The sequence below is a fragment of the Sebastes umbrosus genome, chromosome 4, assembly GCF_015220745.1.
Source record: "Sebastes umbrosus isolate fSebUmb1 chromosome 4, fSebUmb1.pri, whole genome shotgun sequence".
Taxonomy (NCBI): Eukaryota; Metazoa; Chordata; class Actinopteri; order Perciformes; family Sebastidae; genus Sebastes; species Sebastes umbrosus.
Window position 1 is genome coordinate 11147171 of NC_051272.1, and position 18780 is coordinate 11165950.

At 38.8% G+C, this 18780-nt stretch overlaps 1 protein-coding gene across 3 annotated transcripts in view; it reads right to left on the reverse strand.

Moving 5' to 3' along the window:
- LOC119486301 (neuronal acetylcholine receptor subunit alpha-7) overlaps nucleotides 1-18780 on the reverse strand; it is a 54499-nt gene that overhangs the window by 12211 nt on the left and 23508 nt on the right. For all 3 annotated transcript variants that reach the window (XM_037766338.1, XM_037766340.1, XM_037766339.1), the window contains 4 exons: nucleotides 18500-18544; nucleotides 11153-11262; nucleotides 6730-6809; nucleotides 3604-3771 (listed from right to left, as the gene is read on the reverse strand). In XM_037766338.1, coding sequence (XP_037622266.1) covers nucleotides 3604-3771; nucleotides 6730-6809; nucleotides 11153-11262; nucleotides 18500-18544 — 403 coding nt within the window. The remainder of the gene's footprint in view (nucleotides 1-3603; nucleotides 3772-6729; nucleotides 6810-11152; nucleotides 11263-18499; nucleotides 18545-18780) is intronic.

Below are 18780 nucleotides of genomic sequence, written 5' to 3' on the forward strand. Positions count from 1 at the left end.
ATAATAACACGTTAACGCAAATTCGTTTTAACGCCACTAATTTCTTTAACGCATTAACGCAACGTGGGATTTTTAGGTTGTAGTGGGCTCAGTTTTAAAGCTAGAGTGAAGATACTGGTATCATATGAAACTACAAAACCTAAGGAATACATTGGTACCAACCATGTCATACTAGCTTGTCTTCAAGGAAGCTAAATAACGCTACAAAATTAGGCTAAATTTTGGCGAGGAAAAACCGTCATAGACATTTTCAAAGGGGTCCCTTGACCTCTGACCTCCAGATATGTGAATGAAAATGGGTTCTATGGGTACCCACGAGTCTCCCCTTTACAGACATGCCCACTTTATGATAATCACATGCAGTTTGGGGCAAGTCATAGTCAAGTCAGCACACTGACACACTGACAGCTGCTGTTGCCTGTTGGGCTGCAGTTTGCCATGTTATGATTTGAGCATATTCTTTATGCTAAATGCAGTACCTGTGAGGGTTTCTGGACAATATTTCACATTGTTTTGTGTTGTTAATTGATTTCCAATAATAAATATATACATACATTTGCATAAAGCAGCATATTTGTCCACTCCCATGTTAATAAGAGTATTAAAAACTTGACAAATCTCCCTCTAAGGTACATGTTGAACAGATAAAAAAATTGCGATTAATTGCAATTAATTGCAATTAACGATGGCCAATCATGCAATTAAATATTTTAATCGATTGACAGCCGTAATATATATATACAGTATATATATATTTTAGTTTGTTCTTCTCTTCTTCTCTTTTTCTTCCTTTGTTGTGCTTCACTGTAGTTTCTGTATTTTATTGCTGTGGTTGTGTACTGTATGGTACAGTATAGGGCATATGAAATATACTACATACTATATTGTGGCGTGGCGTGGGATGAGTGGAGGTTATTCTGTAGTTAAAATCGTGTTCATCTAGTGATTATACACAAAGCTGAAGACTGACTGACAAAGCAAATCCAAATAAAACACCCACAAACTGACCTTTTATCTTAGAGCGAAGACAAACTGTATGCCGTTTAGACACTTCAACTTAGACCGCTGGTATTCAGTGTCTTTTGGCCCCAGTGAACTCCTCTCTTTCTGGTTATTTTACTGATGAATTAGTGGAAGAAGTGGTTTCTCTTTTATCCCTCTACATAGGAGAGCAGCATGCCTGGCTGCGTTTCATTAGCCCGTACATTTCTACATTGCTCACTACATTGGTTTTAATCTCCGCTATAGGTGATGTAGGGGGGAGGGGCAGAGGGGTAAATGGGGAAACATGCTGCTGAGATTTTCAATTAAATTCCCTGTGAACGGCCCATTGGCTGAACAGCATCTCTGGAAGAGGCTCGCTTTCATTCCGCTGCTGCTATCTCTCTCTCCATTTCATACTCTCTTTCATCGGCCGGCACAAACAGAGGAGCTCCAGCTCCCCGGAGGCTCTGATCTGCAGGCGGCAGGCCGACCCGCAGAGGCTTTTTAATCTGTGTGTGAACGCTACACGACGACATCAAGCGCCACAAGTTTCAATAATGTGCTGCAGACAGGTTGTTGTTTAAAGGAATAGTAACATTTTAGGAAATACACTCAATATCTTTCCTTCAAGAGTGAAAGACTGTTATCAATGTAATACAAATGTTGAACGAGACTAAATAACTTGTTAGGTTGAATTTTTTATAGTATAACCTTGTAGGGGTGGGAAAAAATTACCTATTTATCACAATTTTTTTTTTTTTTTACGATTTGGAAATTCTTTTTTTAGCGAGCTGAAACGAGAAAGTAGAAAACTTTGGAGGGTCTGCGTGGATACGACCTGCACCCTTTATTCTTTGATTTTTGGGTTGCTGGAATTGTTTTTATAAATAATTCCTGACAATAACTGATATATTTGACTTCAGGATATCTCTGACTACATACATGCTGAAAATCAAACATTTTTACTGGATTCATTTAGATATTTTCCAAAGTAAAAGTCTCTAGAAGTGTATGAGTCAACTCTTCCCCATGGTCTAGTGTTAAAATAGTTAAAAAAAATCACAATAAATCGTAATATCAAATCGCAATACTTAAAAATCGCAATGCATATCGAATCAGCACCCAAGTATCGTTATAGACAGGTGCATCGTCCCAGTCCTATTACCCTGTGACCTCCACGCTCACTGTCCCACGTGTTTCAGGCTCAAACTATTTCTTGTTCCTAGTCTCTTCCACCTGATCCTCTCCTGTTGTTTGCTTTATAACACAATGTGCTCATTTCAAAACATCAGGGGAGAAGCCTTTCTCAATCATTTTCCTGATGTAATGAATGACATTATTTTGATTTCGATGCAGTTTAATGAGGATAAAGATGCACGACCAGCAGATCTCCAGAGCTTCACTCGTAATCCTGTGAGAACACATGTAAACACGCAGTAGATGTGTGCGTGATCAGGCCGCTTTACGACTGTATTAAAACATTAATCTGTGTGTCAACATCTGCCTCGCAGCATCGCATGATAAAATCAAAGCGGGAAAAGAAATCAGAGCTGAAGTTTGACGATGTAAATGTCACTTATTGGTCACGCTTTGCTGCGTGATCTGGCATTTGTGAGCGTCCGATGGTTTGAACACGGCCTGCAGGCAGCAGTTCTCCCATCAGCCTTCAGGTTCACTGAGCTGCTCGCAGCAGCAGGAGGATTTAATTACCAGCAGATTAATGGTGGATGGGAGCGCTGATATGAAACCGGTTCCTCTGAGCTGATTCGAGGTTTTAACGGACGAGTCTGCAGGCCGCCACGTTCAGATGGAACATCTACATCCCGTCGCTGTCGGCAAGAAAACTCCTAAATGTATGTGTTCAGAAACTAATTAAAACAACTTGTTTGTTTTGCCGGAAACCTGCTGCACGCTCAGTTGGGAATCTCACCGTGAAATGAGCTTCCTAAAGTTTCTTCCCTTATTTCCCCTCTAAGATTTTCCTTTAACGGCGAGTTCATATAGGGAACGGAAGCGCCACGCTATGTTAATTGTCGCGCGAGCTGAAGCCTGGCTGTTCACATCATCATCCGGGAGAACAGCAGTGAGAGAAGGAAGGGAAGTAATAAGCGTTCGTGGGATGCATATTTTATCATCTTATCAGAATCAGATCATTTATATCACATATATAGTAGATTATCAGTGTGTTTTCTTGCCAGATTCGCTCACGGCACGCAAAGAAAATAGACCAGACACCGAAACTATCGCTGTGGATCAGACAAAACTACTTGGTTAGGTTTAGGAAAACATTGTGGTTTGGGTTAGAATAAGTATGTATGTACGTGAGTTAAGTTATGTACATGAATTAAATAAATAAATCAAAGCTCCTGTTTTTAACCAGGGTGTTTAATAAGACGAGTGTTAAATGGAACACATAGGAAGTTCATTCAGGGACTTACTTGAACATATAACTGACGACAACATGTTCAAGTGTGAAAAGTGGAATCAACGAAATCAGACTCGTGTCTCGTTTTAAACGTGTAGCAACAGGCCAGGGTGACTAACACAAACAAACAAACAACTTACAAATAAAAAAATAACATCTCATGTTCCCTCTTTAAGAAGTTCATGCACTCTCACCCACGAGGTCCCACTCTCCATTGGCGATGTATCCGGTGATGTCGGCCTCGATCATCTGCAGGTCCAGAGACCAGCCGCCGTACGTCCACGAGCCGAACTTCAGGTCGCAGCGCTGAACGTCGAACGGAAACCAGCGAACGTCGATGTAACAGGTGCTCTTAAATATTCCTACAAATAAAATGAGTGGAAGAGGTAAATAAATAAAAAGGTAACACTTTATAATCACCATCATTTAAAAATGGTAAATTGATAGTTAATTAAACTTAGTATAAATAACTATTCTTACTATAAATAAAATAATAAACAAATGTGGAAATATAAAGAAAAATAACAAAATAGAAAATAATAATTATAAGCATTTTCCTTTATTTCCACATGTATTTCTGTTTTTATTTATTTATATATTTTTAAAAATATAGATCTAATTAATTTTTGCATATACATGACAATTTTTCTGTAAATTTATATATATACAAAAAAAAGATGTATTTATTTTTATATAATGACATTCATTTATTTGTATCCCTTTACTTTTTTCCCGATTGCTTTCAGAAAAAGATGTAAAAGAAAATGAAAATAATGTTTGTGTTTGCTTGAGTGTCAGCAGGGGATCAATATCAAATCAAAAACTAATTCATGGAAAACGTAAAGAGGCAAAATAGAGAAAAACACTAGGACGAATTAATGGAAAAGATAAAACCCTAAAAGTTGAAAAAATTATTGATAGACAACAGAGAAAAAGAGGATTTGTCCGACAGAAACCACACGACTCTGAACACAGAATTCAGAAATAAGAATAGAAATATAACAAGATGATGCCCAGACGGAAGACTGGCTGCTGTTTACTGACTGAATTTAGATAGCGAGGGATCGAACAAACTCTATGTTGAAAAGTAGATAAGAAGTGGTTTAAGGTGGATTTTGTTTGTTTTTCACGGGTAAACAAGAAAGCGTGTCTGTTCTCCCTCAGGAGGACGATGTTTGAGCTTTCCATTAACTTTGTGTGGATCAGCTGGGAAATCCAATCTGTTCCCAAACCAGCCTCCAAAAACAAAGATGAAAGTTTAATGATCCCCGAGAGGAATCAGGACGCTGCTGCACCACAAAGTAACCGGATACAGCAAAGAAGACTTGAGAAAATGGTGAATAAGAATAATATGGATAACAGTTTATAAACGCAGAATAATCACAGTTTGAACTGATTACAAATTAACTTAAAGCATTCTGGCTATAATATATACATTAAATAGGGTTGTCAATCGATTAAAATAGTTAATCGTGATTAATCGCAAATTAATCACACATTTTTTTATCTGTTCAAAATGTACCTTAAAGGGAGATTTGTCAAGTATTTAATACTCTTATCAACATGGGAGTGGACAAATATGCTGCTTTATGCAAACGTATGTATATATTTATTATTGTAAATCAATCAACAACACAAAACAATGACGTATATTGTCCAGAAACCCTCACAGGTACTGCATCTAGCATAAAGAATATGCTCAAATCATAACATGACAAACTGCAGCCCAACAGGCAACAACAGCTGTCAGTGTGTCAGTGTGCTGACTTGACTATGACTTGCCCCAAACTGAATGTGATTATCATAAAGTGGGTATGTCTGTAAAGGGGAGACTCGTGGGTACCCATAGAACACCTTTTCATTCACATATCTGGAGGTCAGAGGTCAAGGGACCCCTATGAAAATGGACATGACAGTTTTTGATTGCCCAAATTTAGCGCAAATTTGGAGCGTTATTTAACCTCCTTCACGACAAGCTAGTGTGACATGGTTGGTACCAATGGATTCATTAGGTTTTCTATATGATACCAGTATCTTCACTCTAGCTTTAAAACTGAACCGCTACAACCTAAAAATCACAAGTTGCATTCATGCGTTTAAGAAATTAGTGGCGTTAAAATGAATTATTGTGTTAACTTTGACAGCCCTAGAATAAAGATAACTGATGAACTACAGAGAAAGTGGTGAATTAAGTGGCAAGAAAAATATGGATTACAGTTTATAAGTGCAGAAAAATTACAGTTTGAAACGATTACAAATGAACATCATGCATTCCAGCTATAATATATACACAAATACTGGATGTATAATGTAATTAAAGGGTGTTTGTGTTAATAGTTTATCTAAATTTCAATTGATTTGTCCAGCTGAGAACAAACTGTGGTGGCATTGTGTCTTTTTTATTGTTTTTATTGGCAAATCCTTTAGTGTTCCTCCAGCTGTTTTTGCTTCGATTTATGTTATAGTTCTATTAAATCACATTTTCTTTTCTTTCACTGCTGAAACGTGAAGCCTGAGCTCATCTCTGTCATCGTACACACCCCCAACTCGCACCAATCAATGTCAGCTGTCAGTGGTAATAGAGCTGTTACAGCTTTTATTTGTTATTGATTTCTGCTCAGCTGATGGGTTTCCCTCCTCTTCCTGACTTGTTACGGTTCAGTCTGCAGCAAGAAAACATGTTTATGTGATGTCTTCACTTTCTGACGCTGTTTGTGTCCAAATCAAATATTAAAGAAAATAGAGAAAAGAAGTCTTTAATTAAAAGACGTCCTTGTCTCTCGATGTTACACAGTCGTGTCTCTATCAGCAGGCTGGTTGAAAGTCATGATGAGTCTCAGTTCGTCAACGAGGACCATAACTCCTCCTGTTGGCCCCTTGACCTCATGATGACCCTCCTGCCCGACCTCCATAAAACTGCTGGCTACATTTCTGTCAGGGTTTAATGGAGTCTTTCACCAAAATCCATCAGAGGAAGTGTGAGGCTTTTTACTGGGTGTTTTAACAATTTCTAATCTCCATCTGTAGAGTTTTATTATTAACACCTAGAATATTCTTCTTATGATCAATATCATTATCTTTTTCATTGTATTTATTTGTATTTATGATGTTAATCCTAAAATTATTATGACTATTATTTCATCCTTCTTATTTGTTATAATTGTTTTGTTCAAGCTCTGTATGTCACCTTGTTCTTGAATGTGACCTTTGGATTGAATGTGCTTCCCCTTTCTTTTAACTCTTTAATCTAACAGGTGAAGGGGCTTGTTCGCGGTAGGAGCGGTCTGTCTAGCAGTGGGGGGAGCCTCTGGGTGTGTTACCTGGTGGCAGGTACTGGCAGTAGCCGGTGGAGTTGACCAGGATGTTGGTGTGGAAGGAGGCATCGAACCTTTCATCAGCGCTGTGGAGAGAGACGGATTATCAGTCAGTGTCCATCAGAGGTCGCCGAGTGTAGATCATAGATTCATCAAGGTTACAGCTGATCACACACACACGTTTGTCCTTTTATACTTGTGACTGACATAATCCATCATCTATAACACTATCGAAACCTGACCAGGTCAGAGGTCAAGGGACCCCTTTGAAAATGGCTATGCCAGTTTTTCCTCCCCAATATTTAGCCTAAGTTTGGAGCGTCACTATCGTGTTAACTTTGACGACCCTAGTTTTATTGTCTAATAAATTTAAAAAGGGGAAAAAAATGAAAGTTTCATCTTTAAAACATATATAAAAACATCAACAGTGAGTTAACAAGAGATCAGGACTGTGTCTGCAGACTAAACTCTTCTGGTTAAAGAACACACACATAGTACCACAACACAAACACAGGGCCGAGGCTTCCTGTCAATATCAATACTTCTGATCTCCAAACACAAACAGACACACCAGATTTCAGATTCCAGCTCTCTGCCTTTAATGTTGTTTGTGTGGGAAACAGCTGTTCTGCTTCATTACTAAACCATAAAGGTAATGTTTATCAACATACTGAAGACAGCCGGTTGACTTTTTAATATTTCAAGAGACAGAAAATAGAGTTTTCCTCTTTTTCCAGAGAGCAGATCTTGTTTGGATTCTTGCTGTTGCAGCTGAACTTTTGTAGAAAAATAAATGTTTTCTGTCTGATATTCTGAGGAAAAGAAGCAGACTGTGTGAATACAACCTGGAGTCTTTTTTCAGTAATGCATTAACCCTAACTTTGACAAAAACAACTGAACTTTAAAATCCAATAACTGAATAATTGAATTAGAAAATATTAATGATATAAATAAAAGTTAATAAGAGTGTATTTTCCTCAGTCTATAGGTTACGTATAAACTTGAGTTAGTCTGTCACAGTCTGTTGAAAGGAGCAACTCCTAAAGTTAACAACAGTAAGATGAGGTTTACGAAAAGGGTCGTGTCATGATAGCAGAAATTTAGTAGTCGATGCCAATACCAGCTGTTTGGGCCAAATCGTTGCTCTCCACACACTATAGGAACAAAATGTCATTATGTGTGTCGTCTCTCACATTTTACACGTCTGGTATTGTTTGAAAAATCTTTTGGTGTGGGCCAGCCTTAAGTCTGCTCCAACGTGTTCAAAAACAAAGTTATTAACCCCCTGAGACCCACAATAGGCCCACTTTTAGGGGGGTGCAGGGGGTCTTTAGGGGGAGATAGCAGGTCAACAGTAGATGTCACATAGAAGTGGTGTACATTATCTGAAAGCTGGTGTGTCAAGTTGTTCTAGTCGTAAATCAGAAATAAACATGGATTAATGAATTAATGAATTTTTTAAAATGAATTGTTAAAGCGTTTAAAGGTTTAAAACTTTATGATAGAAGTATATGATGGTCATCCCCATGCTCTATTATTAAGTTGTTGCAGCAATTTTTGGGTTGATACCATTTGTGACACGGATTTGGTGCTAAATTTAACCATTTTTTACAGCTTGAGAATTGATAAAAAATGATCAATAATCCCTCCAAAATACCACATTAAGACACCAAAACCTTGAGGAACACCATAGAAAAAGCTATGCTGTGATTTGGAATCAAAAACTTTTGACATTTTGAAATATCTGAAAGAATTGCATTTTTCGGCGATTAAATGGCGAGCACTTCTATTGTAAACTGCTCAGAAACCCCCTTATTGTCAATCTAGCTAGGAAAGCCATCCATCCCCTGAATGCTCTAGGTCTCTAGTTTGTGGCTGTAAAGTTTCATGAGGCTGTGATTATCCTAGAGGTCACCACAGCTCATTTTATACAGTGAGGTCAAGTTTCAAAACATGGTCTCACTACAATGAAATGGCTACTATGGGAACTAACATCATCACACATGAATACAGTTGGGCTCAGTGGATCCACAACAGTCTCAGCTTTACAGTGACCAATGGGTTCTTTAGGTTTTCTAGTTCCATATGATATCTGTAGCTTCACTCTAGCTTTAAAACTGAACCTAGTAGAGCCTTTGAAAGCCAGTAAAGTCAGTCTGGATCGCCTGCTATCTGCGGGCATCACTGTTGCTGTGTATCATCCAAAGATCTGTGCTTTTCTCATGATATGTAGGAACTCTTAGTGGCCGAAGGACCATGTTGGCTAAAAGAAAAGTCATTAAGTAAAACTACAGAAAGTTTGCTGTAAAGTTGACCCGGTGCCCAGTACTAATTCAAAGGCAGGCTCTGGTGCCGTCCACCGGCCCCTTCTCATTAAAGCCAGCCAGGTCAATATCCCCTCTGACAGTGTCCCCCTCCCACCAGGATCACACGGCGCTCCTCGACGCTGCTCGGTTAATGAGCTGAAGCGCTCGGCAGCATCCAGCGGAGAGCCTCCCACCATAGATATAATGCCCCCCACAGCCAGCAGCTCTGATGTGTGAGTTACTGTAACAGTGAGATGTTAATCCTGACAGGGAGAGGACATATCTATAGCGCTGATAACAGGAGAGAATTAGCTTGTTTACTGAATCAGAACTGAGTGAGTGGTCTTTGGCCTCGTTCAGGGCGTCAAACTAAAACATCCTCAATCCACCACAGACACATTGATCCTTCGCTTTCCCCAGAAGGCACTGATCACCCATGGAGCATCGTGTCTTTCAAATCCAGCTTTCAACCAACAGCAGAACTTTAAGAAGTGTGGTTTTGTCGTGAGTGATGGAAGAAAACTTTACTGTTTCTCTTAACTACAGTTTAGAAGTCAAGAAACTTCAAAACTAAAGAATTTTACACGGATGAATATTCAGTGTACGAACAAAACACATCAATAATGATTAAGTTATGTTTTGTTTATGAGCAGTAAACTGTCGATGCTCAAGAGAGACAAGTTTTTCAATGAATCAGATAAGGATGTCGACCATTTTCACACCACTCTCCCTCACCACTTAGCTTCATTCCTGATGTTCATGTCGCTGTGAAAATATCCGTGTGTTGGAACGATCAGATGAGATGAAGATGAAAAATGAGAAGAGTCTTCTGTGTGTGTCCTCTTGACTAGATTTCCTCACTTCGTTTCTCTTCTCGTGCACTGATTGGTTTAAGCCGAACAGCCAATCAGAGTGATTTCTCTCAATGACGAGCTCCGCCGCCGATTCAACATGCTGATTCAGCTGAAAAACCTCTGACAAGGGCAGACTAGAGCTGACGGTGCGGGACACACCGCAAAAACTAGACCGACAGACGCTCACCGACGACCCCAAACTGTCTGTCGACCGGCCGTCAGCTTGCTGTGTCAGGACCTCAAATAATATTGTTCTTATTTTCCAGCAAGTTGGGGTTAAGCAAGTTTAAATTTTGTATTTTTGTAACTTTATTTTTTTAAGCTTTATTCTAAAGAACACTGTGTGTATAATTTATATGGAATATTACAAAATAATTCAGCTTGACAGTTCATTCTTGACCTTTTGAAAGAGCAGGTCTAGACCATACTCTATAGCTGACATGGACAAGACGTCCGTCAGAAGAAGTGCTCAGAGTAATAGAAAGTTTGAACATGTGCAGCTCTTCTGCTTATGAAGACCATGTGATACTGTTGAAAGCTCCAGAAGAAAGAGTAAGTGGACCTTGAGATTATTTCGTCTTATTTTATCTTTAAAATGACTCTAATGGCATACGTTTTTATAGAGAATTTAAATCATTTTGGTTATAAATTGATGCCGTCTTTGCAGCCAGTTTATCTTAAAAGGTGATAAATGTGAGATTGGGAGCTTGGGAGCATTTCTGTTGCCTCCAGACGGCTCTCAACATGACAACGGCTGAGCCGGCAGCTTGCAGCTAACAGTGCTAACGGTGCAAACAACGCCAACACTGCTGACAGAGATAACCGTGTTAACCGGAAGGTGGGTGCTACGCTTCCGCTACGACGCCGTTGGACGGGACGGCATTATCAGCTGTAACTGCCGTAGAAGAGCAGTGCAGAACGGCTGCCCATGCCCAGTGGGGCACGCTCACATGCACTAAAAGCACTGAGAAGCTCTGATTACAACACACACAGAGGGAGAGACTTCATTCTCTGCTCAGGTAGACATTACTCCTCTATATATTTACATAGACAATAGTTGTTGATGATATATTAATGCTCTGGATATCAGATTTATCATTTTTAAAGTTTAAAATATACATTTTACAAATAGTTGCATTAAAAAAGTTTTGAAGAAGCAACTCCAAGTTAAAGACACACAAAGAACAGTGTTCTGTTGCTGCTCATATAAATTCAGAAGACACATTTCAGCTTCATGGAGCTTTTGTCTGCAGCAGTGAGCTGGTGTACCTGTTGTACAGCAGGATGTCGGGCCTCCAGATCTGGCTGTCGGGGAATCTGACGTTGGTCACACCTGGATAGTCGGACTTGTTCCACTGCAGGTAGAAATCTGTCCAGTACTGCAAACACACACACACACACACTGATATTAATGCTAATGTTCACAGTAACCCTGTATCCACACTAAGATTTTCTTTTAAATGTGCTTTTTCTAGCCTCTTGTGTACATAGAAATGATAAATGAAAATAAAGTTGAATCATACACTTCTAGGGACTTTTACTTTGGAAAATATCTAAATTAATCCAGCAAAAATGTTTGATTTTCAGCATGTATGTAGTCAGAGATGTCCTGAAGTCAAATATATCAGTCATTGTCAGGCATTGTTTATTAAATTTTTTCCAGCAACCCAAAAATCAAAGAATAAAGACATTTCCCTCACAAATTAGTGGTATTTTCTTTTTAATTTATAAGGGACATGTAATGTTTTATACTTCTGGTGAATATAATCCAATCAATCTTATTTCCATATATGTATTTTGTATATACAGTTCCCTTTGTTAACACCTTATTTTGAAAATCGGATGTAGTCACACGTGTATACTTCCTCTAACTTCTCCAAGGTGGTCTCTAGCTCTCCCGTCAGCTCCGTTCTCTTTATACATCCATGATCAGCTCCATCGGGGCCGTTTGAATGCATTTAACATAAATGTCAGTATATGGGTGCTCTACAGTTGTAGCGTCGGCCCATTTGACCACGGAGATGAGAGTGATGGCCGGTTTGAACTCACTTTACCGCAATACGATAAAGTTTCCTGTTCATGACAGAGTTAGCATGCAGCTTTAGCCATGATGTCTAGCTCTGCTTTTCCTGCAATGTGTGAAACCCAAAGTGTTTCCATACTTTACTGGATGCGTAATGTTTACCACACTGGATTTAAAATGGGAGGGTGCAGGTCGTATCCACGCAGACCCTCCGCCGTTTTCTACTTTCTGCTTGTCTTTTTGGTTGACGGAAACGGAACGGATATGACGTCACGTTACTCAGACTACAACAATAAAAGCGGTAACTTCCTTCTACCTCCACATTGACTCAAATGAAGCAAATATATCGATTCTGGCATTAAAAAATCTATTTCAAAATCGTAAAAAAACAAATTAACAACACATAGGTGAATCCATTTTTTTCCCATCCCTAGTCTTAATTAACATTAACATTAGTATTATTTCTTTAATCGTTGTTCTGCACGTTTATACTTAATTAGAATGTTTTAAATTGAAATCTTAAATTCTATATTTAGACATACTAAGTAACATCTGTCCAGAGACTATGAATAATAATTAATTTACAGCAATGTTTATTAATGTGCACTGTCCCTGTTAAATGAACCGGTCAAAAAATAAAATAAATAAATAAATAAGGCCAGATTTTTCCTTATTTTTATCACATCCAAAAAGGATGTAATCTGTCAGGTAGATAATTGGCTGAGGTGAGGCATAATTTCAAGATTGTTTTCTATACAATATGATTTATGTTTTGGGGAAACAAAAAGATGGTAATTAGGCCTCCATAAACAGTGTGAGAGGAGTAAACATGTCCAGAAGCGATGTCTGAAAGCAGCTGATAAGCAGCAGCTCCTCTGTGTTTGACCTCCATATTTCAGCTGTTGAAATCTAGATTACACTGATGGATCTTATGTAACAGCCATTGTTAGCTGTGTGTGTCTCTGTGAGAGAGAAGAGCGCGCTGCCAACAAACATCAGGACCGTGTTCGTGTCTAATTTGCATACGCCGCTCTCGTGGCCGGCTCGCTCCTCATTACATCTCGGTGCCTCTCTGAGCGTTTTGTGCTGATGACTGAAGGTCGCACACGTCTCTCTCAGGCTTGTTTACTTCCTGTCAGTGAGATGAAATGTTTCCCCTCAGAGGAATCAGTTGAAAGCAGAACTGTCACAGCGGCTGCAGAGAAACCCCCAAAAATCACAACACAAGACTCTAAAGTTCACGTCCGAAACTACAGCAAACTCGTCTGACCACTTCTGGGGTGCAAACCTCTAAATGTTCTCTGCAATGTATTTCTCAAAATGTAAAATAAATATTAATAAATAATTTACAATTAAGAACCATACATTTATTTTTTAAATTCAGTAGTGTCACTTTCATCTCTGTAACCAGCACAACATGAAGCCGCATGTTTACATGCTGGAAAACATTCAGTTTTCACCCAATTAAAGCAACATCATCACTTTTTAAAGCGCCACGCAAAAACATATTTTTAATAATTAATTAAGCCTCTTTCACACATAGTTCCCGGTAAATAACTGGGATGTCCTTTTAGGCATCACTAGTGGTGTTCACACATGCACTACGTTCAGGAACATTTCCCTCATGCGCCTTTTCACACAAGCCACCGCGATGCCGGAATAGATGGGGCAAGGGACAATCCAGCAGATGGTGGTAATGCAAAACGCCAATCGCCATAAAACTCAACAAAAGAAGAAGAAGAAGAAGAAGAAGCTGGTGTGCAGAGCGGAAGATGTTTCTTATTATTTTCAGGAACATGGCAAGCGAGGAGCTGTTTTTGTCTGGTGCCAGTGTTCTTGTAATATATTTATTATTTACTACGAATTTTTCACTTATTTTTCTGACATTTTTCACCTATATTTTCACATATTTTACTAAGAATTTTCAGACATTTTTCAGATGTTTCTCAAATATTTTTCAGATATTTTCCACACTTTTTTAAAACATATTTTACTACTAATTGACATATATTTGTCGGACATTTTTCACATATTTGTCAGACATTTTTGGGATATTTTCTGACAATTTTCAGATATTTTCACATATTCTACTAATAATTTTTAGACATTTTTCAGATGTTTCTCAAATCTTTTTCATATATTTGCAAGACGAGGCTGATATGAAACGTATTTAAGAATTTTTTTTTGTTTCAGAAACGTCAATATAAACGTACAATGCTAACATTTTTTCAGGTGACTGGGTTGAGCATTTCCTCATTCCTTTTTATTTAATGAGTTACTCTTTATTTAGGTTTTTTGTTATTTTGTTTTTGTGGAACATGTTACTTATTCGGTTACTCTTATATTAATACTTCATATTTATACTTAAGTATATAAATATATACAGTATATAAGTATGTACTAGTTACTTTATACTTTTTATTAATGTCAATAAAATTACACATTTTATATTGCTTTTTCGTCCTTGACTATTGATTGTCGCCAGTGTCTGATAGTGTCTGATAGTGTCTGATAGTGTCTGATAGTGTCTGATAGTGTCTGATGCCTGTGTTAAATTCCTGTCAGCAAACTAAATTTCCTTCAAGATAATATTAAAGTTGATGACAACTAATAGAAAAACGACTTTAGTTATTAAAGTTCACCACAGCTTTCCGGTTAAAACAGTAACAACAGTAACTGAAGAGAAGAAGTCCAGATATCAGAAGCGGGATGAGAAACCGTCTCATATCAAAAGTTTACATGTATTTTCAATGAGCAGGTGAGGATGTCGTCTCTCGTGTCTAAAAAGGTTCAAAGGCTCAAAGAGTGATGAGACCAAAAGAAACCTGCACACTATAAAGGAAAGAAGTCGAACTGACGCAATGAGATAAAGTTCAAAAGGAAAGAAAAATGCATAAAAAAGTAAAACATCCCAGTGGCTCCTCCTCTACAGTGCTGTTGAACAGATAAAACCTCATCATTAGATTTATTTTGGTTTGATACTGTCTTTTCTAATAGGATTATTATCCCTGACTGAGTTATTGGTTATTTTTGGATCTCTGAAGACATTTTAATTCAACAAAACCAAACATGTAAAGAGTGTCGACTGTCAGAGGAACTGAGGATTTAGTTTCCTTGGAGACTTACTTGGAGCTAAAACTGCACAGTTTGTCTTTATGTCGGCGCTGAGGGAAAAGTCATGGGATCATTAAAATCAAAAGGTCCTACAAGAAAATGTAATTGCCCAAAATGAAAACGGTTCATCCTCTGGGGAACAGGAATTTGTTCGTGAATGTCTTTTGAGTTTTAAACAGGATTATTTCCTTTAAAAAGGTAACAAATCAAGTCAGAAGTAGGCTCTTTTTCTCATAGACTTCTATCCAATCAGACTTCTTTTAGCAACCAGAGGAGTCGGCCCCTGCTGGCTGTTAGAAAGAATGCAGGTTTAAGGCACTTCAGCATTGGCTTCACCTCTCAGACCACTGATCTAAATCGAAACATCACAACAACTATTGAAATGTGGTTCATCATTCCTGTTCCCCTCAGGATGAATTGTAATAACTTTGGTCATCACCGACATTTCATCTAGCCTCATCATCAGGTCAACATTTTTATGTAATGTGCAAAACTCAAGACATTCCCATCAGCCTCAGCTGGACTTTATGTTTAATAAAAATACTGTGTACCTCTTTTCTTAAATACATGTCTGGGCACCAACAGCTTTTAAATGAAAGGAATACTCAACAAATTAATTGAAACACTATAAAAACAAGTTCTTCATGAGCCCCTGAAGGTAGAAATCTGCACCAAAATGTTGATATTGATTCTTTTTTTAGTCTGCGAGAGAGTCAAAGTGTTCTAGTTTGCCAGGAGAAAAACTTCCAAAAGCTGCAGTAACACTCTGACATTAAAAAACCCACACAGCTCCCGGTGCAGAAATGTTTCCTCTCGCTTACAGACATTCATCCCCTTCTCAAAAAAAAACACAATGAGCAGCGGAGGAGGAGGAGGAGGAGGAGCGAAAGCCAAATTAAATTAAGTCAAAAGACTAGTTGGTCCTGGGAGGGTGCTGCAGAGAGGAACTGTCGAGTCTCCGGGGAGGAACCAACCTTTCCATCAGAGAGGAGCAGATTAAGCCGGATTAGTGCATCACCACTTTACAAACACACATTCCACAGGACCTGATATGAAACCTAATTAAATTTGGACAGCTGCATGAAATGGGTTTAGGAAGCTCTCTTAATGCATTCCTACGCTCTCCATTAGCTCTGACATTCACACCAGAGTCAGTCACGCACGACAAAGAGAAGCAGCTTTCACAATGTGAGTTAAAATGAACAAAGAAGAAGCAGGAGTTGATATCAGAAAGGTAAAGCGTCAAAGTGCAGGAGGTGTCAGGTGCTGTCGACTCTGACAGAGCGAGCAGCAGAACAGAAGTTGAAGTATTTGTGGAAGCAGGAAAATAAGTTGGCTCTCTGTTCGCTGCCAGCCGGATCGAGTTTTTCTCCATCACAGCAAACTTATCTGGGTCAAATACAGAGCTGGAGTTCTGCGACTCCTCCAGAGTCTCTCTGGAAGCCCAACTGAAGGAAGGATGGGATGATGCGGCTGCAGGCTTCCATTTATTATCAATGTTTACTCGGTTTCTTTCCCCCAGAGTCAGTTTAGATCAGGCACCAGGCACAAACAGACCCATCTGTAATGTAACTGCAGTCTGAAGCCAGGAGAACAGAGTGGCAGGATGGAGGTCCAGAAGAGATTTTTCTCCCACTGATGATCCATTAACTCTGAGTTATGGATCATTATACTAACTCCCAAGTGTCCACAGCCATGGCTGGAATATGAAACCAAAGCAAAAACTCCAAAAGGTGCAGAAGAATTGCCAGAGGCCGATACGGGAAATTAGAAGTTCTCCAGAGAAATGCAGAATGCCTGTTTCCACTGCAGAAACCAGTAAGGCTGGACGATACACCTATCTCCCGATTCAATACTATCACGATACTTAGGTGCCGATTCGATATGTATTGCGATTATTAAGTATTGCTATTCTACAAGAACTGCGATTCGATATTATGATTTATTGTGATTTTTGTTAACTTTATTAACACTAGACCATGAGAAGAAGTTGAATCATACACTTCTAGGGACTTCTACTTTGGAAAATATCTAGATTAATACATTAAAATGTTTGATTTTCAGCATGTACTGTATGTAGTCAGAGATGTCCTGAAGTCAAATATATCAGTCAAATAAAAGAATAAAGACGTTTTCCTCACACATTAGTGGTATTTTGTTTTTAATTTATAAGGGACATGTCATGTTGTTTTATACTTCTGGGGCATATAGTCCAATTAATCTTATATATATTATACGTTTAACAAGCGGTTGCAAGTCAAACAGTGTAAAAGTGCCTTTTGTGTTGTTTGTGGTACTTTTTGTGTCAATTTTTTCCTCAAGTTGTTTGTTTCCCCACAACTGACTCAAGATTTTAGGCCACCAACACATTGACATAATGTTGGTTAGAAAAGCTAGAAAGACAGCTTTAGGAAGAAACATTGTTGATGGGAAATGGCAGGACATTCCTGATAACAACAGTGAGAAACACCTGACTATCCTCTGCTAGATGTTTCAGGATGTTTCAGTAAGTTCATACATAAAATACTTATTTTGTCGTAAGTAATGTCGGGTTCACACTACACGAGAATCAAGCCGATTTTGGGTCTGATACACCCTGATATCGTCAGCAAAGCACCGATTGTTTGATGGTTCTTAAGATGATCTTTCCAGATGTTCCTGTGTTGTGAGGTATGTTAAGAGTGTTTTTTTACATCCCCCGATCGGCTCTGAAGTCCATCCTGGATGCACTGATCTCAAATCATAAATATCAAACATGTTCAGTATTTACGATGAGATATCCTGTTGTGTGTGGGGAACCCCGAGGACAGCCGATGACGCAGTCACGTGGGAAAGAACGACAGCCAATAGAGAACCAAGCTGACTGATGAAGGAAGGACAACCACCGCCGTCATGGCAGCCGCAGCTAATGCTAAACGTGAAGCATAAAGTAGTAGTAAGGTGGAGCTCAGAAATGGAGGACCAATGTGTCTCTATGACTTCATCCATTCTTCCAAAGTAAAAACTAACATCACAAATTCTTCCTGCCCGTCGTCCACCATGTTTGTTTACACTAAAGTCACGTTTGATCGCGAGATATTTTGCTAGATTTCCTTTTCATTTAGTGGGGACTCTTGTTGTTGATTAATGAATCTGTTAATGTGTGGTGTGCTGTTTTGGTAAAATCGTTGCTCTCCACACACTATAGGAACAAAACTGTTAAATTTAACACAACAAGTCGTTATGTGTGGGCTCTCTCACGTAAAATTTGAAACTTCTTTTAGTGTGGGTCAGCCTTAACAGGACAGAATAATAAAAAGACAACCTCTACTACCTCTGAATGTAGATAAAACTGAAACTTTAATCTTAGGAACAACTATAAATAGAGGGATTGTCTTTTGGGGGTTTGAAGAAAGGTGAGAGTCATAAATCCTTATGATTTTTTAACACTGAATTTGACACATTTCAACTCAAACACCAGAGTCAGGAAGCAAACTCACCAGCTGCAGCCAGATGTTGGTGGTCAGCACCTGGTTCTTCTCATCCTAAAAACAGAAAAACAACAAAACAATCAGCGTCTGGTCTGCTTGCTAATGAACTAAAGATGCTTTGAGTCGTTGCAGTCAGTGTCCGTCCTCTCTCCGCTGCTTCTTTCATCCCTTTAAATTAATCTTGAACACGGCAGTGTGCCAGCAGAGGGGAGGATGAATATGAATAACGTCAGTTTGATGAATGTCCGGCCTGTTTAATTCATTCTCAAGTAGCAGAGCGCACTGAGAGA